We start from the raw sequence: 24,291 nt of genomic DNA, 5'->3' as shown, positions 1-24,291 counted from the left end.
ACTTCTGATATTTCCCTTGCTCTGAGCATTGTGCTTGGTACATAGTGCACACAATGAAAGTGTGGTTTCGTGTTGGAGATTACTCTCCTAAATATACCACATTATTTTTTTGGTTTGTTTATAAAAGGACCGTTTCATCTCTGACAGTATGAAATTTACTGTGGAATTCCTACAGTTCAGTTTTTGTGAGATATTCGCCTCTTCTATTGCAAATTCCACTTGTAGTGCTCTGTAGCTATGACTTGGAAAGATTTACAAAATGTAATGTTAAGTAAAAAAAGAAAAGTCACAAATTAAAGTGTATACTACTGTGTCTGTGGAAAAAACCAAACTATAGGTAGGTAAAAATTTAAATTAAAATAGAAAAAGATCTGGAAGGATAAACACTAACCTATTAAAATTGCATGGAGAAGGGGGGAGGCTTGAGGGAGGTAGAGAACTTTCTACTTACCTCGTTTGAAAATATTATTTTATAATTATGCAGGTATTCATATATTAATTTTATAATTGAATAGAACAAGCAACAGGAAATAATCTAGTTATCAATGGGTAGACCAAGTCCATCTTAATGCTTACCACCCACTCAGCTTTATATGTTCTTGACACTAGTCAGGGTCAGGTCAAGTATAATTTATAATTTCACTCCTTAGACCCATTTCTTTGTAAACAAGCCAACACATGGAGTCCTCAAAGGTATGTGCCATTGAATACATGGAAACAAAATCACATACAGGGGCATGGAATATATGGGACAAAATGAGGTGACAGAGAGAAATGGCCTTTATTCAACATATTTGGCATAGGAATTTCTTACCAGTTATGAAAATAGACCTGGACCTATGACTGTGAGAGAGAGCTGCGTGTTCTTTCTCCACGTGGGTGGAACAGTGTCCAAGATAGACCGTGAAGCAACAAGAGTGAACTACAGAAAATCTGTAATGCCATGTATGTAATAATAATTAAATTATAAAAATTATACATTGTTCTATAGTTTTTTCATTGAAAAAAGTTTGAAGGTATGTAGAGTAAACTGTTAACAGTGGCTTTTCTTGTGAGGTGAGAGGAGGATTTTAAGAAACCTTTATTTTATAAATTACAGTGTGAGAGAATTTTTAATCATAAAAAGGTTGAAAGAACATAAGGACTTCAAAATGTTACACATAAAAGTTACCATGTGACCCAGTAATTCCACTCCTAATTTAAGAAAAATGAAAACATATGTCCACACAGAAACTTCTAAGTGAATATCATTGTTAATAATAGCCCCAAAGTAGAAACAACCAAGTTCCATCAACTGAGAATGGATTAATAAAATATGGTATATCCATTCCCTGGAATATTTTTTGGCTATTATTACTAAAGGAATGAAGTACTGATAGGTGCTGCAACATGGATGGACCTTGAAAGTGTTAGGCTAAGTGAAGTCAACCACAGAGGATTACATATTGTGTGATTCCATTTACATGAAATGTCTCTGTGACAAATCCGTAGAGACATCAGGCAGGGTGGTGGTTGCCTAGGGCTAGGGGAATGGGAGGCGACACAGAGGGTTTCTTTTTGGGGTGATGAAAATGTTCTAAAAATAGATTGTGGTGACATGGTATATTCACAGTTCTGTGAATATACCAAACACCATTGAACTGTATACTTTACATGGATAGATTGTATGGCATGTGAATTCTATGTCAAAGAAGCTATCAAAAAAAAAAAAAAAAGGACATAGAAACATTAGAACAGGAAGGAGGAAATATGACCAACGGCCCAAGTCACTTCAAAGTCTACACTGATGTTAGGAGTGGGTAATTACAGATAGGGTCTATACTCGTGGCTGATAAGAGAAATCATGGAAACTGGATGCTATCCATTGTGTAGCCACTCAGACTGGCAATCTCGCTGCTTCTCTGAGCCCTATTTCATTAAATATTGTGATTCACGGTCTCGATCACTAAGTTTGATGTCTTCCCAGTGTAAGATCACTCACATACTGCCCTCAGAACAGTCCCTTCCTCTCTAACGGGAGGGTAGCTGTGGGATGGCCGTGGAGGGGTGGGCAGTGAGGATGAGTTACTCTCAGATACCAGATCAGCAGACCAGCCATGCAGCTCAGGGACAAAACATGTTGCAGCTGGATCACATTCTAGTAGATGACACGTAAAGGAGTCCCTTCCTTTTGGACAGATTTTCAAAGCACAGCAGGGAAGAGCTTCAGACTGGGGAAGAAATAGCTTCTCTGCTTGAAGGTTTTCACTCGAAAGATGCCAGGCTCCGACTCTTATTCTCTCTTTCGATTTGTGCTTTCTCTCTCCTTCATCCTTCTCGCATTGACTGTTTCCCTCCTGTCATCGTGCCTTTTGCGTCGGGACAGTGGAGCTGCTCTGAATTTCCTAACAGTCAGAGACAACTGAATGCATGCCTGTCCTAGACACACGTACTGAAGACAAGATAAGAAAAGGACGGGAAGACAGGGCCTTTAAAGTGAATTGGGGTGCCCTTCTCCGATCCCATTTTCCTAGGTTTAAATAAAGGCAGACAGGTTCGCCTGCTGCTTTAAGGGCCAACGACCCAAGCGTGTACTACGCTATGCAGACCTTCCGGGAAATGTGGCAGCTGTTGGGCCAGGCATAGTCCAGACGTAACATAAATTAATCCAGAGGATTTGATTTGAAGGCTATATTTAGCACTGAGTGCGTTTGCTCTTGGCTGTAAGAAGTTGGATGCTAATCCCTTAAAGAAAATTGGTGTCTCATACAAGTCATGCCCTCTACCTATTTCCCAGGCACACACACCTTCGCAGGAGTCTTCACCTGTTTGCTTAGAGCTCTCATTCTTTTAAAGATCTCGTCCGTTGATTTTTATTCCTCGGTAGCCGGGAGACCCGGTCCATGTTTGCTGTGAGTGGTGGACAGACAGATGGGCCCTGGCCAGGTTTGCTCACAGATTTACTGAAAAGGAGAAAGGCTAGAAGTCATTCTTGTCCTTGGAGCAAGGCTCGCCCCGGATGCTGCCTGTTCAGATGAAAGCCTCTGCATTACTTGTTGATGTTAAAATCTCAGGAGGCAAAGGCAGTGAGGCCCTCAGCATGAACCGAGTATCTGTTAAGAAAAATCATACCCTCGAGGTCTATGTTACTGTTAGAATTCGGTGCATTAAGAAGATAGGAGATCATGTTGATGCCATGGTTGTTGGATTTTAAAATGCTATCGAACTCCTTCTATCTCAGCCTCGCTCATGACCTTAACATTACTTTGTTCTAGGACTTTGCTGAGCTTGTAAAAATGCCAGGCACTTTCCCATTCAGTTCTTATTATAATCCTGCAAATTAGGAGCTGTTCTTTTCTGTTTATGGGTAAGGTCTCAGATTGAGAGAGGTTCAGTCATGTGTCCAAGGTCAAGCCATTCAAATCTAGGGTTATCTGACGCCCGAGCCCATGCTACTTCTGTTTGATCACGGTCTGTTGACAGCGATATCCAGGGGAGCCTTGGGTCCACTGTCAGGTTCCACAGGGTTCCCCTTCTGAGCACATTTGCAGGGAGGCTGGAAACTCAGAGCTGAAGGACCAACCACAGGCTCGTACACGCTCAGGCCGGGGCAAGAGGTGTGAGCAGGCCTGTGAGCCAGGCTCTGACGCTGGCGGCCTGGGAGGGGTGCCGGGCCGTGGAGGGAAGGGGTGAGCAGGCCGGCCGGGGGCTCAGCTCACGCCCGGCCCCTTGTCCTGGCTCTTCCTCCAAAGACAGCTTAGTGGTTAAACGGCCTCTGATTTCACCTTGTGAGCGATTCTTTAGCTGTGAGACAGGAGGTCATGTTGGAAGTTTTCCTGTGTCTCTGGAATCAGTAATTAGGTGGTTTCCACTCACTGAATCCTGTGAGGGGGGGATCTGGGAGGATCTGTTGTAGAGATCGGGGTGCGTGACAGAGGGGCAGCTAGGAGGTCACTTTGGCTTGGGATGTGTGGCCGACCTGTTCCACTGCGGCAGTGAGCAGGGGAGGGGGAGCCGCGGGCGTTTAGTGGCAGTGGGGCATCTGCTCTCCCTCTTTGGCAGGACAGGGATGGAGGGAGGACCTGTGGGTCCAGTGGACACTGAGAAAGAAACTTGTATGTGAGCCATCTTGCTGAGGCCCGGCTTCCACCCCCAACTGGAGGTTCCTAGCTGCAGCCGACTGTGGGGTACGTGCTGGGGAGGGAAGCCGGGGGCCTCGGAAGAGGCTCAAGCCAAGGTGGGTCTCATGTCAGCGAGCTGTGTACCTCCTCCTCCCGGGAGCGCATGGACTTGCCCTAGGGTTTGGACACTTAATGCCAGAGAGGGCAGTGCTGGTCAGCCAGTGTTAACCGGAAAAGCAGTGATGACCAATGGAGGGAGAACAGCAGCCTCGTCCAGCTTTACAAAGAGATACTTGCCTCCTCTTTTATCCCCCTCCCCAATATAAAGATAGAGCCTAGAAGAAGGAGGAAAAGGAAAGTATCAGAGCAGACCCCTCACCAGTCCAAACAGCCTATAATAAGAGAAGGAGAAAATTTTGCATCATATATGGGGTTGGGATTTTAAGTTGAGCTGGACGGTGATTTAAAAGTTATTAATTCTTCCTTCGGGGGTAGGAAAGGAGGATTTTGATTAGCACAGTTGTAGACAGTAGTTGCAAGAAATAAAATCATCTCTTATTCTCATGTGTATATCACAAGATAAGATTCTTCATTTCACCAGATACAGATGTAGGGAGAGAAAAGGACCATTAATTGACACCACAGGCTAGAACGTGGTCCAGGCCTCCTTCTGCCAAGACCAACTTCAATTCTCATTTTTCAGCCACGTCAGGTCAGGTCCTGGCATTCAGGTACAGAATGTGCTCTGCTGAAATGCTAGACTCCGGGACTGAGATGCTGACCGGCTGACCTTGAACTTGACATGCAGATTGTGGTCGACTGCGTTTCCATGATTTCGATGTGTCTGATGGATGATTTAAGATTGCGGGGCAAAGAATCTGATTCTGTTCTTGTTTTAACGTTCTTGGCCTGCTCACCTCTCAGCCTCACTCTGTTAACACATTCATTTGGTTGGTCAGCCTGTCAGTAAATCTTCCGCGAGTGCCTGCTCTGTGCCAGCTTGATGCATAGGGTCCTGGCCATAAATGAGACCAGCCGCCTTTCTGTTTAGCTCACGTCCTCTGCCCCACTCCAGTGGATCTTCTCTGTCATGGATACTAAATCTCAAATGTTTCAGTTAATCCTGCTCAGAAGCCTTCAGTGGCTCTCTACTGCCACAGATAATCTCAAGTCCTCCTTCCATCATGAAACGTTACCCCTGAGGCCCGAGGCCACGTGGGGCTGTTCCAGATTCTAACTACTGCCACCGCCTCCACCAGGCTCTCAGCTCCTGCCCAGTCCTGGTGGGTGTTACCTGTCGTTATTTGGTGTTGTGTGCTCGCACTTCCATACTTGATGGTAAGCTTGTGGTGGCTGGGACTACTTCTTATTCACGTTTTTATTCCATTCAGTGCCTGGCACACAGTAGGCGTTCGTTAAGTGTTTGTTGAGATTGAGTGGATTTTTTTGTTTCACTTATGAGTTTTTTTGCACCCAAAGATGCTGAGGTGATCAAATAGCAGAGTGACCTTGGATTAGGAAACAGGGCACTTTTTCCAGTACCACTTTTCAGTTGTCCGTTGTGTTCTTTAAGCATAGGTTGAAACTGGAATGCTGTTACCCCCATTGTTTTATCTGTTTGAGAATTTCTTTTCTAAATTAGACTTTCTATGTTGAAATAATTGTAGATTCACATGCAGTTGTAGGAAATAATACAGAAGGATGCCTTGTACATTTTACCCACTTTCCCCCAGTGGTAACATCTTGCAAAGCTGTGTACAGCATTGCAACCAGGATATTGACATTGATAAAATCCACCAATCTTGTTCCGTTTTTCCCAGTTTTACTGTAGTCGTGTGTGTGTGTGTGTGTGTGTGTTTAGTCTATAAAGTCTTATCACATATGTATGTTTGTATATTCAGTACCACAGTCAAGATAGAGAACAATTACATCACCACAAATAACCACTAATCTGTTCTCCACCTCTATAAGCTTGTCATTTCAAGCACGTTCTGTAATTGAAAACATATAGTATGTGACCTTTTGAGGTTGTTTTTTTTTCACTATTTGAGAACTTTTAGGGGCCGAAATGAACAGCTTTTTCTTTGCCTGTGAAATGGAGTTCTCAGCCTAAGGGACAGGGCACCAAACTAGACTTAGTGTTTTATTTATATAAGAGATACTCTAACTGAATGAATATACCTATAGGTCCAAGATAGCTTGTGAATTTCTTATTAATTATGAAACTGTATTTTCTGCTTTGAAGGGTCAGCTAGTGCCCCATTTTCCTGACAGGGCCTGTAAAATATGTGGAAACCTTGAGAAAGTACACTTCGGATGGTAGATTAAATATTGCCACCTTCTGTTCATCATGAGAAGTACCGTTGACTTTTAAGAGGCCATCTTGTGTGGCTCCTTTGCTTTTAAAGAAGACCATCGATAAATTCTCCTAGGTCATAGGTAATCAACTACTAAAAAATGTGAACATTGGGTCCTAATTATAGATTAAAATAATAATAGTGTTTTGGTTTTTATTCACTGCACTGTTTAAAAAGAGTATGGTATGTGGTGAGAAGGCTTAACTTGAATTATTCAAGATACAGAATAAATACAAGGTTCATGTAACATAAAGATACTTGCACATATCCTATTAACCATTTTATTTATGAAGCTTGTAAAGAATAAGCCAGCAACTTTGGGAAATAATTATACAAACCAGTGATACTTTTATAATAGTATGTTTCAAAAGAACAATGTCTATAGGTAATTTTAGAAAAATTTTCCTCTTAAAATATTTTTAAAATTTAAAGCATGAACATCAGTTGTCTTAAAAATAACACTATTTTTATATTTTTTTCTTTATTGAGACCAAACCCTTTATCCTTCTCATAGCATGCCTGGGAGAAAGGGGATGATCTTTTCGTAAGTGGGAAACAGGGTAGTGGGGCGTGCCCCAGCTGATGTCACGTGAGCTGAATCATGGAGCAGGAAAGTGAGGGGCCTGCCATGTGTTTTTTTCTGTTATTTAAATTACAAACCCACTATATCTGGTTTGTAACAAAGCCTGGAGGAGCATCTGGAGTAGTATTGGCAGCCGCTCCCCACACGTGCTGCCTCTGTCTGTCTGCTGCAGCAGCTGCGAAATTGGTATAGCCTTCCATTCATTTCTGTTCTGCTTACCCCAGCATGCATAAACGTAAATGCATGTCTGTAGGTCGGCTTGTTTTACAAAAAATGGGATAACTGTATGAATATTATTCTGGAGCTTACTCTTTTCACTTCACATGTCATGGCCCAGTATCTCCTCTCTTCTCCCCTCCCTCCCCACCCCTCTTTTATTTCTTTCCCTCCTCCCTCCCTCTCCCCGCAATATCTAGACATTTATATATCTGTCTATCTCTATCTCTGTGTCTCTACTTGAGCCTATTAGAAGTCCAGGGTATGAATATACCATAATTCATCCAATCATGGCCCTATGGAGATATTCATAGGTTTTCCGTTTTTTTACTCTCAACTATTAAAAAAAAAAAAAAGATTGCGGTAAACATCCTTGGACATCTGTCTTTATGTGCTGGTATTTTTATAGTGTCAGATTCTCACACATAGGAAATCTGGGTCAAAAAATACGTATGCTTTTAACTTAACTTGGCTTCTTAAGCTTAGATTTTTAAAAAGTATGAATATCCCCCCGAGTGCTGCATTGTGGTCCTAAAAATGGATATGTTTTTGGTAATGAGTTCTCTGCCTGGGCTAGCCCTTCTGCCCTTTGTGGGCAGAGGAAGAGAATGGTCAGTGCATATTGGTGTCTAGGATGTGATGGCCGGCTTAGCTGAACAGCAAGAATGGAGTATTCACAATAATACATTCATTCTAGAAATCTGTGTATTTCTCAGCTAAGGCAGGACTTGTCCGCTTCTTGATTTTAGTTACACAGGAATAAGGCAGAAGTTTGCATATCATAAATTTCTTCTTCAAAGTCCATCACCATTTAACCCAGTTTGCATTAGGAACCGTGACTTTTTATAGATGAAATTATGATAATGAATGTGATAGAAAAAAATCCTCTCTGGAGATTTAAATAGGGTGGCCAGAGGACATGTCTTGCCCTCTCTCTGTTTTGTTCAGCGTTTCCTGCTCAAAGCTGAACTGGGTACCTGAGGGATTCTTGTAGGCAAATTAGAATGACGTAACTATTCCTATACGTTGATGTGTTTGTTGGCATTCTAATACTGGAAGATATAATACTTTAACTTACAGAGCTTTATGTTGCCAACTGTATCTGCAGATATTCTTCTGCCAACCTAAGGCTGTCATGTTTGGTATTAAATTGGGGCGACTTGGCTCTGTACAGAATCCCACATTGGCTTTGGCATCTCTGACAGGGAACGTCTCCAAAAGGGCTTATCTCTAGGATGCTTCCAGCTCAGAACATGTTGCCCCATCGACAAACTGATGTTGTTGAACGTAAGCTCAGCACGAGTGTCTGTAGCTACCTAGCCCAGCGCGGTGTTCCCGGGGTTTAAAGCATGTTTCTGCACATCATGTTGAATGTTCTAATGGATATTAGCCGTGAAGTGTTGTGATTGTTTCACGAATATCACTGGTGACTGTTCTGTTTTGCTGCCCACTGCAGCTTAATGCGATGGCAAATCGTGCTGCAGGGAAAGGCTATGAGAACGAAGACAATTATTCCAATATCAAGTTTCAGTTTATCGGGATAGAGAACATCCATGTCATGAGGAACAGTCTGCAAAAAATGCTGGAAGGTAAACCATTTCCTTATGCACAGCATTTAAAAAATGCAGTTAAATGATTTAATGCCAAGACGGAATAAGATGGTCTGTTGATGTGAAAACTGTGCTTTACTTCGATGTTGTTTGCAAGGGTGGGATCAGTTGGGAAGAGTATCAAAATGCAGGGACTCTTTAAACACGTAACAGCTTTTCTCTTCGTTTCTGGTGTCATCGTGGAGTGGTTTTGTCACATGGTATTAGCTGCCGGCCTCTCTCCGGTGGTACCTAACACCTGAGATAAAAGTGCACGGGGATATTTTTTCTTTTCTCTCTCATAATTGTAGTTTGACCCATATTCAAGACCATTGGGAGATAAAGCAGTCCGACGTCGAAACCGCCAGTTGTCCATGTGTGGACGTGAGGCTCATAAACTGAACCCGAGCGGCTGAATGGCCTTGAGAAGGATGTTGGGGGGTCCTGGTTCTCCCTTCCATCAGCAGCTACTGCTGCAGTGCGCTCCCTCCACCCACCCCACCCAGCGAGCACCACGAGACGCGTACGCCCAGGCTTCTGTACTCACAGGGAGAGCAGGTCGCAAAGCTGGGTTATGCAACGTAGAGGAGTTATTCATGTGGCCACACCAGCCGTAAACTAATTGCCAGGAATCACATATTCCAGGCAAAACCAGCCTCGTTTACTGCTTATGCTCTCGCGATTGTCAAGGCCCAAGGAGGAGTCTGTTGTTATCTCCACCACTTCTCCCTCTTGTGGGAACTGAAGAGAAAGAGGATGCATAACCCAGGGCTTTGTGCCTCTGGACCAGGGGAGGCTGTAAATGCTGGGCTCGCACTTCTGGGGGGAAGCCCTGGGGAGGCGGCGCTGTGTGCCAGGAAGTGGGCAGTCCGGTCTGAACCGGAAATGCGGGGTCTGTAGTGAAGAGGGACAAAGTGCCGAATTCCCTTTTTCTCGGGGTACACGTTTGCTCTCAGTAACCCATGCAGTTCAGTGCTTAATCAGAGCAGGATGTAGTGAGACGCTAGCGGTGGGGCTGGAGGAACTTGAGTGTCACAGACGAGCCTGATTGCCATTCTCCTTCCTGGATTCCCGGGGTCATCTCAGTCATTATGAGACTTTGAACACGTCATGTACCTTCTTTGGGGCTCTGTTACCTGCTGTAAATGGAGAGGATTGGACTAATAATTTCTGTGGACCTATCCAGCCCTGACAGTCTGTGAGTCCACACTTTGATGCCCCTGATTGCAAATAGTTTAAAATTGAGGGTTTGAATGGTTAGACGAAACCTCTTCCTGCATTTAAAAAAAAAAAATAATAATAACGGCCCCAGAGCTGTCTATCTCCATCTTACCTCCACGTGACATTTGCCATGTCTCAGGGGACAGGAGGATGCCTTCCTTGGGCATTAAACTTCGTAAACTTTGGGAGATTATCATGGGCGGTGTGGCTCTCCCTGCTATAAGCTGTGCTTTTTAGACATTGAAAAACTGGACTAGCTTGGTACTGTAACTGAACGGGTAGTCTAGTTTTAGTGTGAAGAGCGTTCAGTATCAGAATCATTAAAACATTTGCATGCTTTATAGTTTTCATTTGGTAATTTCATAAGCTGACTTTTGAGAATATATATTTTCTTCTATGCGGAAGGCAGCTCCCAGGAGTGCTTGGAACATGGCGATTTGGCTTTTGTTTTAAAATTAGCATTTACTTGGTTTCTTATTAGGAACCATGTCTGCTGCCCTCATACCTTTGGTCTGACTCGCTATTTCTAAAGGACCAGTAAACGGACCGAGTTCCAGAGGGAGGGCAGCCCGTGTTTCATAAGGGATCGTGGTTCTTCTGCATCACTTTTTCAGCTCTGTGTCAGTGCAATAAGCAAGGACAACTTTCTGGATGCCTTTCAGGGGACTTGACCAATGTTTGACTATCTGTTTCTACCAAGTAAATTATAAACTGCTCGTGGAAGCTCAGCTGATGAACTGATGCAATCCGACCCACCTTCTGAGGCTTTTATCCTTCAGACAGCTGTCTTGGCATCAAAGCGATCAGAAGGTTTGTACTGCTGGTCACTTGGTAGGCAGTGGAATAATGCATTCCCTTCACGATTATTATTTTTTTTTTCAAAATTTCTCTTATCAGGGATATTGGTATTATCAGGAGAGATTCTGAATAACAGAAATGAAAAACTGTTCGCATTCTGGCCCGAAATAGCCCTGTCTGTGAGCAACAGCTGCAGGATATTTCATCAGAAACTGAAATCTAGGACCAAGTTCACATCCGGTGTAGGTCCTTTTATGGAGCTGATTGATTGCATGACTTTGGTTTCTAAGTTCTAAACCAAACTATTTTGTGGCATTCACACCTCCCAGTGAGATAATAATGAAGCCTTTCAGTTATGTAGCAATTGTGTGATTTATTAAGTGCTTCCCACAGAGCCTTTCCTCTTGATCATATAAATAATGGTTTTTCCCTCAAATAATAAAAGGATGCCCTATATTTTCTTTCTTTTGTTGTTGTTGAAACAGGCAGTGGAAGAACCTGGAATAGGCTCTTTCCGTGGCTGAGGAAATTGTTATCAGATGTGGAAATAAAAACCTCCTAGGGCATCCTTGATCTGGGGCGAGGAAATCAGTTAGAGGGAGGGAGAGAGGGGCACATGGAATTACCTGACATCCGGGCTTTGAGATTGAGCCGCACTGTCGCGCCTCTTCGTAAATAAATACCTGTTTTCGAGGTAGGCGGGTGTTTATGGGAAAGACATGATGGCAGTGACACCTTCCTGTTTTTCAGTCAGCCTGCTCCACCTTTTGTATGTTGCTCAGAAAATTGACCTTTCTCTCCACCACTAGTTTTGGCGTGTCTGGATTCTACATGAATCTTAGATTAATATTGTATAGTATAGTTCTGTATAACTGACCCCTTATTCATTGATTTGTGCATTTCACTAAAAACAGAGCACCTGCTATGTGCCGGGCTTCCTCAGTATTTTTACTTAAATGATTCACGAATGGGCAGACCTTGAAGATATCACAGGTTCGGTTCCAGACCACCTCAGTAAAATGAATACCGCTATAAAGTGAGTCGCACGGACTTTTTGGTTTCCCAGTGCACGTGAAAGTTAGGTTCACCCTATCCTGTAGTCTATTCAGTGTGCAATAGCATTACGTCTAAAAAAGCACTGTGCGTACCTTAGTTTAAAAATATTTGATTGCTTAAAAGATGTAACCATCATCTGAGCTTTCAGAGAGTTGTAATCTTTTCACTGGTGGAGGGTTTGAAATATTTCGAGAATTACCAAAATGTGGTACAGAGGTATGAATTGAGCAAACACTGTTGGGAAAATGGTGCCGATAGACTTGCTCGATGCAGGGTTGCCACAGACCTTCAACCTATACAACACACAATATCTGTGAAGTACAGTAAAATGAGGTCTGCCTGTATTTGATCTCACAGCAATAGTGTGCTGTGCGTAATATTATCTGCACTTTATAGATGAAGAAAGTGTCTCAGTGAAGTTAGGCAACTCAACCTAATTCTTTAAAGAAAAATAAGTTGAAACAAACATAGAAAAACATTTAAACTTGCTCTGATAATTAAAGAAATGTAGTTAAGGGGCTTCCCTGGTGGCGCAGTGGTTGAGAGTCCGCCTGCCGATGCAGGGGACAAGGGTTCGTGCCCCGGTCCAGGAAGATCCCACATGCCGCGGAGCGGCTGGGCCCGTGAGCCATGGCCGCTGAGCCTGCACGTCCGGAGCCTGTGCTCCGCAACGGGAGAGGCCATAACAGTGAGAGGCCTGCGTACCGCAAAAAAAAAAAAAAGAAAGAAAAATGTAGTTAAAACCTCAAAGTACCATTTTTCACTTAAAAATTTTTTTTAATTTAAATAAAATTAAATTTATTTAAATATTTAAATTCAAATACATTAAAATATTCAATACTGAAAAGAATGTGGTAAAACTAGTACTTTAAATATTTCTAGTATCATTGAAATTGGCAAGAGATACCTAATATATTTTGTTCTGAGATACATGTTTTTACCAGATTAGTTCCCCTTAGGGACTAATCCAAAATATGGTTTAAAAAAAGAAAGACATATAATGCCTGTTTTAATAGTAGTGTTTTATTTATAATAATAGAATTTTGGAAGCCTCAGGAATGTTCAACAAAAGTAGACTGACTAAACACTCTACCTTTTGATACAAAATTTTGCATCCATTAAAAATGATAAATGTGAAAAATGTATTACTAACATGGGAGAACGTGTATAATCTAAGTGAAAATTTCAGGTTGTAAAATTGTATACATACTCTGATTCACTATACAGTAAACCATATTTATGAAGAATTTCCAGAATGATAATTGGATTAGAATGAGAGGATGATGGGTGAATTTTTTCTTTTTCCTTCTTTATTTACAAAATTATCTATGGTTGGTACATTACATGGAACACAAACAATACACACTTATCGGGTCACAGTTTCTTAGGGTCACAAGTCTGGGCATTTCTCATGTGTCAATGGGAAGCCGGGATCCCTCTGCCCAGGATCTTACAAGGCTGCAGTCAAGGTGCTAGCCGGACCGTGTCCTTGTCTGGAAACCTGGATGAGGCAGAATCTGCTTCCAGGCTGATTCAGGTTATTGGTTGCATTCAACTGAGGGCCCTGAGCGCTGTCAGCTGGCGGTCACCCTTAGGTCCTAGAGTTCTCTGCCATGTTGGACCTCCACATAAGCTGTTCACAGCACGACAGGTTATTCTTCAAGACTAGTAGGAGCGCCTCTCTCCAGTTACAAAGTCTGGTGTATTACATTTTTAATTAAAAAGTTTTTAAAGACATACCCTTCTTGGTATCATATAACAAAGGAAGAATTGAGCCTAGTACTTTCCATCATTTTACCATGATCCTCGCTGATTTGTGGTTCTTTTATTAGACAGGCTCACAGATAACCACCCACATGGTAATGATGATATAAAATTTACGGGTGATTATTATGTACTGGACACTTAATTTTTTTAATATACTTATTTATTTTTTGGCTGCGTTGGGTCTTCGTTGCTGTGCGCGGGCTTTCTCTAGTTGCAGCGAGTGGGGGCTACTCTTTGTTGCGGTGCACGGGCTTCTCATTGCAGTGGCTTCTCTTGTTGCGGAGCCCGGCCTCTAGGCACACGGGCTTCAGTAGTTGTGGCATGTGGGCTCAGTAGTTGTGGCTCATGGGCTGTAGAGCGCAGGCTCAGTAGTTGTGGCGCACGGGCTTAGTTGCTCTGTGGCATGTGGGATCTTCCCGGGCCAGGGCTCGAATCCGTGTCCCCTGCATAGGCAGGTGGATTCTTAACCACTGCGCCACCAGGGAAGTCCCAGACACCATGCTCTTAACCACTTTGCTTTACAGTCTCTCTAGGTGGTGGCTTGGGTAGAAAGTACCCTGGCCTAAGTGTCTGAAGATCTGGGTTTGGGTTCTTGCCTTAGTCTCTTAGTAAACATGAACAAACTTCATTTCCTGTATTTGTAAAAAAGCAATATATCATTGCTGTCTAACTCACAGATTTGTTCACAAAGATTCCTTGCAAACTGTAAAGTGCTTTCCCGTATAAGGTGCATTATGCTTTTTCTTGGGAAGCAGTACAGTAGTTTAAAATAAGTACTGCCTAAAATGGATAAGCTAATGGACTGTAGATTAATCCAGGCAGCTAGGCGGGTATTTGATAGGTCCCCTGCTTTCTTATGGGTGACTTTCCTTAATTTTTTTATTCAAGAGACACGGCGTAAGCACAGTTTCAGAGGCATGGAAGTGCTTGCCTCGTGATACGGTCTGTGTCCACCCAGCACAAGTTCACCAAAAATAATTGAATAAACCCCATGCCAGGCCTGGTGGGTGTTTTCTCAGCAAGTTGTCTGACAGAGATACAAACCTCAGCCTGACAGCCGATCAGATGGGAGCAGGTCCAGAGCACAGGAACAAAGGCCCGGTGCTCATTCAGCAGTTTGGACAATACTACAGTGAAGGGCTGTTTGTAAGATTCAACTGGAAAGATTGGAATCTTTTTAGCAGGCCCCAAGAGGTAACCACTTCTATCGTTTCCCCTAGAATTGGGAACAGTGATGATGGTGAAAGTTCTGTGGTAAAGTCAGGAGGCCCCAGAGATATGTGACCTGTGCTCGTGTGTGAAGGTTGTGAGGCCCGATTGTTCAGAACCTTTGTTGGGTGTAGAAGGGACAGGTAAAAGCAGAGAACTTCGAGTGTGTCGTGGGAGGCACCACGGCCATGGGTGCTGTGCTCGTGTGACGACTCCCTGCTCTGGCATCCCTGACCGGTGCTCTCGGGTGCACCAAGGTCTAGAAGGGGACAGTCCCTAACACACCTGGCTCCGAGGTTCCCACGAAGTATTTTTCTCTGCTCAGAGGTAAGGTTGTAACTCTCAGTCCCAGTGTCCTTTTTATTTGATTCTTTCTTCCTCACCTCATTACTTTATGTGGCGATGGCTAAGTAAGCCTGGAAGAAATGGAAGAGTTCAACCCTTTATAGTCACATTTAAGTTTTTCATTTCAAAGTGAGTATTTCCTGTAACATGGCCTACAAGTTTATGCTATGAGGTTCTACCAGCTATGAGCTAATGAAAAGCTATAAAGGTTGATCTTTTTTCAGTTCTCGATCTTCTGACGTTCCCCATTATTAATTTCCTGAGATTACTAACCTATTAGACGAGACAGCCAATAAGACCTGGCTGAAAATCTGGTCACTGTCCCTCAAAATTTAGCACATGGCATGGGTTTCCACACAGAAAACCTACTTTCCCATTAAAGTGGACTGGATAGCTCCACCTAGCGGTAAGATTTTTAAATAAGTGTTCTACTAGAGCAACAGGTCTCTTTGTCAGGCTCCACTAGTTATCAATTCATGGTCACTTGGAAGAAAGAAATGCATCAAGAGTGTGTACCCGGCTCTCTCTTTGTTGTAAGAGGATGTAAAATGTGGCTGGATGGTGTCACCTGATCTAGACTGAGATCTAATGCTCTAAGCACTGAGGCAGAGAGGAAAGAGCGTGAGCTTTGGGGCGTATGTGTTGTGGCCGGGACTCCAGCTCAGTTATTTGCTGGCTGAGTAACCATGGATGACTTAGTAAACTCTTTTTTTTTTTTTTTTTTTTTGGTTCGCGGGCCTCTCACTGTTGTGGCCTCTCCCATTGCGGAGCACAGGCTCCGGACGCAAAGGCTCAGCGGCCATGGCTCACGGGCCCAGCCGCCCCGCGGCACGTGGGATCTTCCCGGACCGGGGCACGAACCCCTGTCCCCTGCATCGTTAGGCGGACTCCCAACCACTGCGCCACCAGGGAAGCCCGACTTAGTAAACTCTTTAAGCCACACTGGCTAATCTGAAAATTGGGAGTAAATACATGCTGCACGGTAGATAATGGATGTAGAGGAAGTCACTGGGAGCTACATAGTTATTTTAGACAGTCATCTGTACATCAGACAGTTCTTGAGAGTTTTCTATACGCTGGGCATTGCATAGAAAAAGGCTTTATTTATTAATACAAAGTGACGTTACTGATCTTGATGTAGGGCAGAAAATCCTGGCGGGAAGAGAAGATGATGCTTTCTCATAAGTGATCTTCCTGAGGGCTGTGCTTGGGTAGATCAGATGGTTGAATGTTTTAATTGGATGTCAAAGCCAAAGACCTCATCTCTGGGTGATTTTAGCAAAGGAGAGGACAAGAGAAAACAAAGATTTAATGGGAGAAGAATGGCTGTTTTTTATTCTAATTGTGCTGTATCTTGATGTTCCTTGGGACAATTCAAAGATCAAAAAATTTCACCCTCAGAATTGTTTTCATTTTATTAATCATGACAGCTAGTGTTTGCATAACTAGGACATTTACAAAAGGAGCACTTATAGAAGAACGTGCCTCCCATAAAACTAAAGATAGCTATGACTCATATTAGCCACAGGGTGAGCAGTTTTCCCATAAGGCTGCAGGTGGGATGGGGCAGTTCAGTATCTGCTTGCCAGTGACAGTGTGGCCTCAGATTCGATGGGTGCATTGGTCCTGCAGCTTTGCTCAGCCGGTGTGATGAGCGTGGAATGCTTTTCCACCAGTTACGTCCCCAGCCACGTGTACTGCTTCTTTCACCACTTCTGTTATTTGCTGCCAACATCTTAATCTCACATGATTCTCGGCCTTCTCTCCAGCATTTGCCACTGATACCTTACGTCCACCCCGATGTCACAGGCTCTCAGCACCCCTTCCTTCTCGCAGACTAGACTTTTCTGTTTTCATCTGCCTTACGTTTCCTATTTAGACTTGCTCATTCCTTAAGCCCTGTCTTTGGTTGAGTTCCTGTTCACTGAGAGAAAATGACCAACTCCCAAGCCTTATATATGGTAAATGTAACATAAATGGGCATATGTATCTTAAAATTTATTTGTGGCAAATTGTGTCTTTAGACACAAAACTCATATGCAAAGCTAATAAATGCTAATACGGCATTCTTTTCTGAACCAGCTGCTTGATTTTCTTTAGGTCAGTGGTAATCAGTATTACTGGAATGTGTGTGTGTATACACGCATTTACACACATACATGTTTATTAGTAGCTCGACACAGACACATACTCACGCCCATGTGTGTTTGCATATAGTTACCTATGCTGCTAATGCAAGCAGTGCTAGCACAGGTGTACAGAATTTAGGCTGGATCGCAACTTACCATTTGATATTAGCATCGAATTCTTTAGAGGACGACAAGGCTATTCAAAAATGGCTTTCATGGCATTGTTAATTGTGTGGAGATTCCAGAAAATAGCATCACAAACAAAGCTGGAATCTTATTGGTGTCCAGTAATATACAGAGAAGCTAATATACAGATCTCTCCAATTAATGTAAAGGCCTCTATAAAGAGGGTCCATGTCAGTTGGCAGGGGTAGTAGGGAGGACAGCGTCACTGACATTCATAGACTGAGTACACTTCACTGCAGAGTTTATTCTGTCACCAGGGTGGGCTCTAAGTAAAAAAGGGAGACTACAGGGCAGGCTTTACCAAACACTTCTGTTGGACAGGCCATAATTAAGTCCTCTTTGAGTGGTATCACCTGCTGGGATGTTCAGTTGAGGGAGATTACCATCATTTTGCTAGTTCTTTGAAGGCCGTTTCACTGGGCTTGGGTTTTTGACTCCAAGATTGGGAAGGAGACAAATCAAACATGAGGAGAGCTCAGGTATGTGTCTGGCTGGCAAGTAAGGGAGGGCCATGTACCTTCCAACCTTAGATCTTAGACACAAGAAAGACCAATCCCACAGGGTTCAGATGGAGACTTTGCACCCTCACTGATCCCCATCCAGTCACTGTGTGGGAAGAAATGAGTTTGGTATAGGAAATAGCTAAGGAGGATCATGGGAGGTTAATTTTCTTCCAAATAAATTTCCTATTTCCTCAGGTGCCGTAATTATCGATCTTTTTTTAAGTGTTGTTTTTTATGTTTGTGGGATATAGTTGCCCTGTTATGTAAAACAAATGTCACTAGACCCAGGCATTAAACTCCAGGTTAGTATAAGTCGTCTGGTTCTCTGTGACCTGTGGCTGACGCCTCTGAGGTCAGCTGAAATGAACTTTGTTCAGCAAAATGGTTTGTAAATATTGGTTCAGCTTTGGCAACAAGGGTGAACCGATCAGTACTTCTGCCTTATCCTGAGTTTATCCAAACAAACCCACCAGTTTTATATTTAAAAATCCAGGTGCTAATTCTTGGAGTCTCAAGTGTACCCCCATCTGTCCATGTGTCTTCATCACCTGTGGGCTGATTGCTCTTAACAATGGCCACTCAGCACGTGAGGGGAAACACTCAGCCGTTACCTTGCGTGAAACCTCGGGAGGCTATTTTATTGAATGTACCCAGTTTTAATGTTCCTGAAAGTAGATGTGTTAAACAAGGAGCCATCCTCCGTGTGGAAGGAAGGGAGCTGACCTGGGAGAGATGCGGCAGCTGGTCCCCTGGGCCGTGAGCCAGCGAAGAGGGTGGCCTGGGCATCCTCTCCACAGCACCTTTTAGGGCCTTGTTCTGTGAGCTGGCCGGTCCCCTCTTGCCACTGGCACAGGCTACCTCCCAGTTTGCTGGAGAGCCTGGCGTCTGTATTTTTAAACTTGCTGTCATTTCCACACCGGGTGAGAAGAGAAGGCAAAAGGGATCATTTGTCCTTGGACTGAGCTTCTGAGCTTGGATGCCAAGATATCCCTGTAGCTCCCTGGACTTTTTGAAATGAAGGAGGATGCCAGCTAGCCCTGAGCCCGATCATGACCACCAGAAATTTGGGCTAGTTCAGTGGGAAAAAAAAAAACCCACAAAAACCTGTGTGCAAGTCAGTATTATCTGCGGAAGATTGAAAGGACTCAGTGGGTCCAGAGACTCTACGTGGTGGAATGTGTGTATTTTAGGATTAAGTTGAACGGTCTGGGTCACGGCCGGGGTTGGACAGAAAGACCAAACAGCAGCGCCCGCAGGAGAGGCCGCAGCACAGAGGGTGCGGGGATTGCGTCATGTGCGCTGCATGGAAGGCCTGGGCAGCACCGCGGCCAGCCCGTCCCCGTCCGCCTCCCCGAGGACAGAGCCACGCCCGGCCCAGTTTCTCACCACGGCTGGCATTTTTCAGTTGCAGCGGATTGTGTCTGTCTTCACACTGAGTACGTACACCCCGAGGTCACGGGAAGAGTTTCCCAGGGGCGCCCTGGCTGGATGGCTTTATGGCACTGACTTCTGCAAGTGCTCCTTCCTAAAACTGCCTCACCTGCCTTAGAGATGCTCCCCCGTCCAGGTGTGAACCAGCCATCCTTTCCCACCTCCCGTAACGAACTGTCCTTTTACCACCTTACAGACGGCGAACCCACCTTCAGTCTTATTATGGTGCGTTATTCCAGGGTGCCTGAGAAGGGTACATAGTTTTGTTTTTCAGTGTTCATAAAGTTTTTTTTTTTTTTTTTAACATCTTTATTGGAGTATAATTGCTTTACAATGGTGTGTTAGTTTCTGCTTTATAACAAAGTGAATCAGTTATACATATACATATTTTCCCATATCTCTTCCCTCTTGCATCTCCCTCCCTCCCACCCTCCCTATCCAGCACCGAGCTGATCTCCCTGTGCTATGGGTACATAGTTTTAAAAATCAGTGGAGGGGCACACGTGCAAAAACGTTTGAAGACTGCAAATCAGGTTGATCTTCCTGGAACAATCTAAATTGCTGCTGGTGGGGAGCCGGTAGCACTGTGACCTCAAAGGGACAGTGTCCTGAACCAGGGCAATGCTGGAGAGAACTCAGTTCTCCAGCTGGGCTTCCAGCTCAGGGCAAGCTTTTGGAAGGAAGAGTTTGGACTCTTGCCTGAACATATTCACAATATGGTTTTTTCTTAAGAAGGGCCTTAAAAGCTGGGAATCTCGGTGTTATTTTCTTCCTCGCTGCTGCCGTCTGTGACTCAGAATTGAACTACTTGTGCTTTTTTTGTGTGGCTCTTACGTTGCGGGAAATACGACTGAATCCTCTGTTATCTGGCATATTTGAGGGAAGGGCATCTGATAAATTAAACATTGTCAACTGTTTTTATGTATTGCAAATGCTCAATGCTTTCATAGACTTAAAGTTGAATCTGGGAGTACAGAGTTGGAAGGGCACTTAGATATAATTTAGTACACCTTCCCTGTTTTAAACGTGAACAAATCAAGGCCCAAACTAACACTTTAAACAAAGAAAATCTATGGAACATTATTTAATTTTCATTGATTAATTTATAAGATTCCTCAAAAGGGATGAACCCCATGAACTTTGGAATGTCATATTTGTGATATGTAGTCAGAACGCTGAGGCCTAAAGTTTTTTCATGCTTAACTAAAAGATACGCTCTCGAGATGAAATTGTTTGTGATAATATTATAGAAGTGTTTACACACCTGCCTTAGTTTTGTAAAATACTGGAATTTTTGGAATCCTGGATTATCTTCATTTGCAACCAAAGGGAAAGCCCCTAACCTGATGCTCTAGAAGCATTCGGAAGTGCAGGGCCTCATGTTTAAGTTCACACGCTTTGCTCCCTTTGGGTAGGATTGTTGGTAGCAGGAGTTCGATCATTTCCATTTAAGACTTCTAGGACAGCTCTGTTTTGTATTTTTACAGCAGTCCGCAACTGCAGTGCTCAGGTGGTGGAGTTCTAGTTGGGAAAGTGCTGGAGTTCGTTACAGGAGTCTTTTCCTCCAGGGCACTCTCACTCAAGTGCTTCTTGGTGGCACATTTTGAATATCTTTGCTGGAAGAATAAATAAATCTTATTTTTACTATGGTAACATTCAATGATGTTCATTTATTGGGGTTTAAACTTTACTAATATAATACTCCTAAACAGATGCAGTGTCCCCTGTGACCAAAGAAGATAGAAAAGCCTTACTTGGAACTGTCCAGTAGAATGAGTAAGCTTGGGCGTCTATCTTGACTCAAGTCTTCCAGAAAATACTACAGTGAAGGAATCATTAACGAACTGCCTGCAAATATGATCACATGTAAAATGAGAGATTTTCTGTATTTTGTTTCTGTAACACGATTTATCTTGCAGTGTGTGAACTTAAATCTCCCTCCATGAGTGATTTTCTTTCGGGACTGGAGAACTCTGGCTGGTTGAGGCATATTAAGGCCATCATGGATGCAGGAATCTTCATTGCAAAGGTATGCGAACGCAGAGAACAGAAATTATGGGGCAGAGCAGCCAGTGTACTCTGACTTCAGAATGGAGATCTTGTTGCCTCGCGTGAGCTCCTCTGTACTAAACTGGGTGATACCAAACAGGGAGCTGGCTTTGCAGACCTCCATGAAGTTTGCCCTCTGAAGATGGGATTTTGTGAGAGGATGGTGTTCAGTTGACAGTGTATCATCAAGGCGATCAAGTGGTAAAATACTTTCAGAATGGTCTCTCTTCAGTTAGGCTTGGTCCTGGGTGGAGGAAAGAATTTTCTATAGGAGGGTACATCCAAATGTGAGTCACCTGAGTGACCGAGGCCCGAAGCTTCCATCTTAGCAAACAGCTCCCCCTTTTCAGTGATGGCAGAAGCAAGTCATGTTCCTGAACCTGGCAGGTAGATTCTGTTCTGCCAGAGGAAGATTTTGCTGCAACTTTCACATAAGTTGCTTTTGAATGCATTGTCTATTTTGTTGTTCAGTGCGTCTTTTAAAAAAAGTAAATTCCCCTCAGATTTATACCTAAAGCCAACCATATCTTTTCTGATGACATGGTATGCTCCCCTTTATTAGATAATTCATTTATTTAACAAATATTTATTCAGTGCTGGGCACTTTCACTTGGCTCTTTTCCTTTTATCTCTAATTTCATAGTTTCACAATTTATAATTTTTGTCTTTTCCGTTTTGAAAATGATTGCAGCCAGCAGCAGCTCCAGAATTTCATTTGGAAAGGCTTAAGGTGGAAACCCGGCGGGGAGGAAGCGGGTTGAAGGTGGGCTAGGAGACGTTCACACAGGAAGCCTGCTTGTATATGGTACAGAAGCCGGGCTCGTGGCTCCTGGATATAAGGGAAGGGAAGTGACGCTTCAGTTACTGGCACCAAACCTCCCCTTGGCTCCGCCCTAACTACACGGGGGCGTGAACACTCAATAAATGAAGGAACAGGTTTTGGTATTGATTTTTTGCCTATAAATCTTTTTTTGATTCTTTCTGCAAGTACAAAGCCAAAGCTAATTCTGATGATGTTTCCTGTTGATAGCCATCCTTTGCCCATCCTGTTTTTCAGGCAGTTTCAGAGGAAGGGGCAAGTGTGCTTGTTCATTGTTCCGATGGCTGGGACAGGACTGCTCAGGTGTGCTCGGTGGCCAGCCTCCTGCTGGACCCTCACTACCGGACTCTGAAGGGCTTCATGGTGAGTGTGGCCGCTTGGCCACTGTGCCATTAACGCAGTGCCTGGACAGAATGGACCTCTCTTCTGACAACTGTTGGCAACTTTTCCCCCTCCTCCTCAACATTATTTTTCTCTTAGTAGATCAGCATGATTAATTAAAGGGGGAAAGGGAAATAGGCTTGGAATAAGAAGGGGAATTTCTGGGATTTTGGAAACAATTCAAATCAATGCTATTAAAGGTGAATTTGGGGGCAAATATAAAATATCTACTTAGTTTGTAAAATAGTTTTATACCTCATTTGTATTTCAAGTTTGATATATATTTCTAGTTTATATATTTGATTTATATATATATTGATATATATATTTCAAGTTTGATATATATTTTCAAGTTTGAGGTAACATGATTATAAAACAGAAAACACTTTCCAGAAAAAACATTTGGAGAAAAACCTTTCTATAGGAAAAAGTGTTTTCACTTACAGCTTTTATATTTTAAATTGTCCTTCACAACTCTGGATATCCAGAGAATACTGAAAACTTGACAGTGTTTTTGCATTCTTTGCTGAAATTATGGGTACATCCTCTCCTAGACTTTGCACCTTTTAGATGTGCATCAAAACTTGACATGTTGCTTCCAACTGCAGAATATCTGTGTTAGTTGCCTGGAAGGGTGAAGCTTTGGCTAAGCCAGAACCAAAATCTTAAAGTGACTGCAGGGACTTGCTAGCGGCTGGGAGGTTACCTGGTTCCTGCCTCTTGAACCATGATTTGGTAGAAAGTGCTTCAGAGGATCCTGAATCCATGCTTGGGATCCTTTATCGAGTATTATCAGCTGACACTGTGGGGACGAGAGAGAAGTGGCAGGCTTCCGCTCTTGGGCTTTCTTTCCTTTTGTTTTGAATGCGTCAGACAACTTCCTATCACCTGTGACAGCACTGAGACTTCAGGGTGACATTCCTGCTTCAGACCCCTCCCCTGGACTGAGGTTAGGGGCTGGAGTCCTTCATTTATGTCTGGAGAGTGGGGAGGCGGAGTCACACACCACCGGGCAGTTTGTCAAGGCCAAACTTCAACCAATCCTTACTTTCTTTAAGGGAAAAGCTCTGGCTGTTTTAGAGCATCGGTGATATTGATGGTACTATCCTACAGTATTTGATTAAAAAGTTTGTTTTTTTAATCCAGACAATTTGAGAGTATAAACTCATGTTACTCCTAACTCCAAAGCAGGGCTGAAACTTCTAATATGTTCCAGACCCTCATCATTCTAGAATTCTTCTAAAGTATACTGAAGATCACTGGAAAACATCCCTAATTGTTTCTTGTAAAACGGTTAATATTTGCTATTATATTGACAAGCAGCATTGCCTGTTGGTTGAGAGTTGGGCTAGATGGGCTGTGGTGGTTTCTGGAGCTCGGTTACAAGGTGGCATCCACCACTTGCCAGTAGCGTGATCTTCGGTGAGTATTTAACCTCTCTTTTAGTTTCCCCCTCTCTAAAATGAGAGTGATAATACCTACCCCACGATGAAATGAGATCATACATGAAGCAATATGAACAGTGCTCACTGAAAGCACTCAGTGGGTGGT

General features: G+C 43.3%; 1 protein-coding gene across 1 annotated transcript in view; it reads left to right on the top strand.

The window, feature by feature from the left end:
* MTMR7 (myotubularin related protein 7) overlaps window positions 1-24,291 on the top strand; it is a 94,136-nt gene that overhangs the window by 62,316 nt on the left and 7,529 nt on the right. Inside the window, exons 7-9 of the mRNA XM_065900067.1 lie at window positions 8,713-8,845; window positions 21,410-21,519; window positions 22,597-22,722. Of these exons, the coding sequence (XP_065756139.1) occupies window positions 8,713-8,845; window positions 21,410-21,519; window positions 22,597-22,722 (369 nt within the window). The remainder of the gene's footprint in view (window positions 1-8,712; window positions 8,846-21,409; window positions 21,520-22,596; window positions 22,723-24,291) is intronic.

The sequence above is a fragment of the Phocoena phocoena genome, chromosome 21, assembly GCF_963924675.1.
Source record: "Phocoena phocoena chromosome 21, mPhoPho1.1, whole genome shotgun sequence".
NCBI classification, from domain to species: Eukaryota; Metazoa; Chordata; class Mammalia; order Artiodactyla; family Phocoenidae; genus Phocoena; species Phocoena phocoena.
This window is presented reverse-complemented; position numbering and strand designations above follow the sequence as displayed.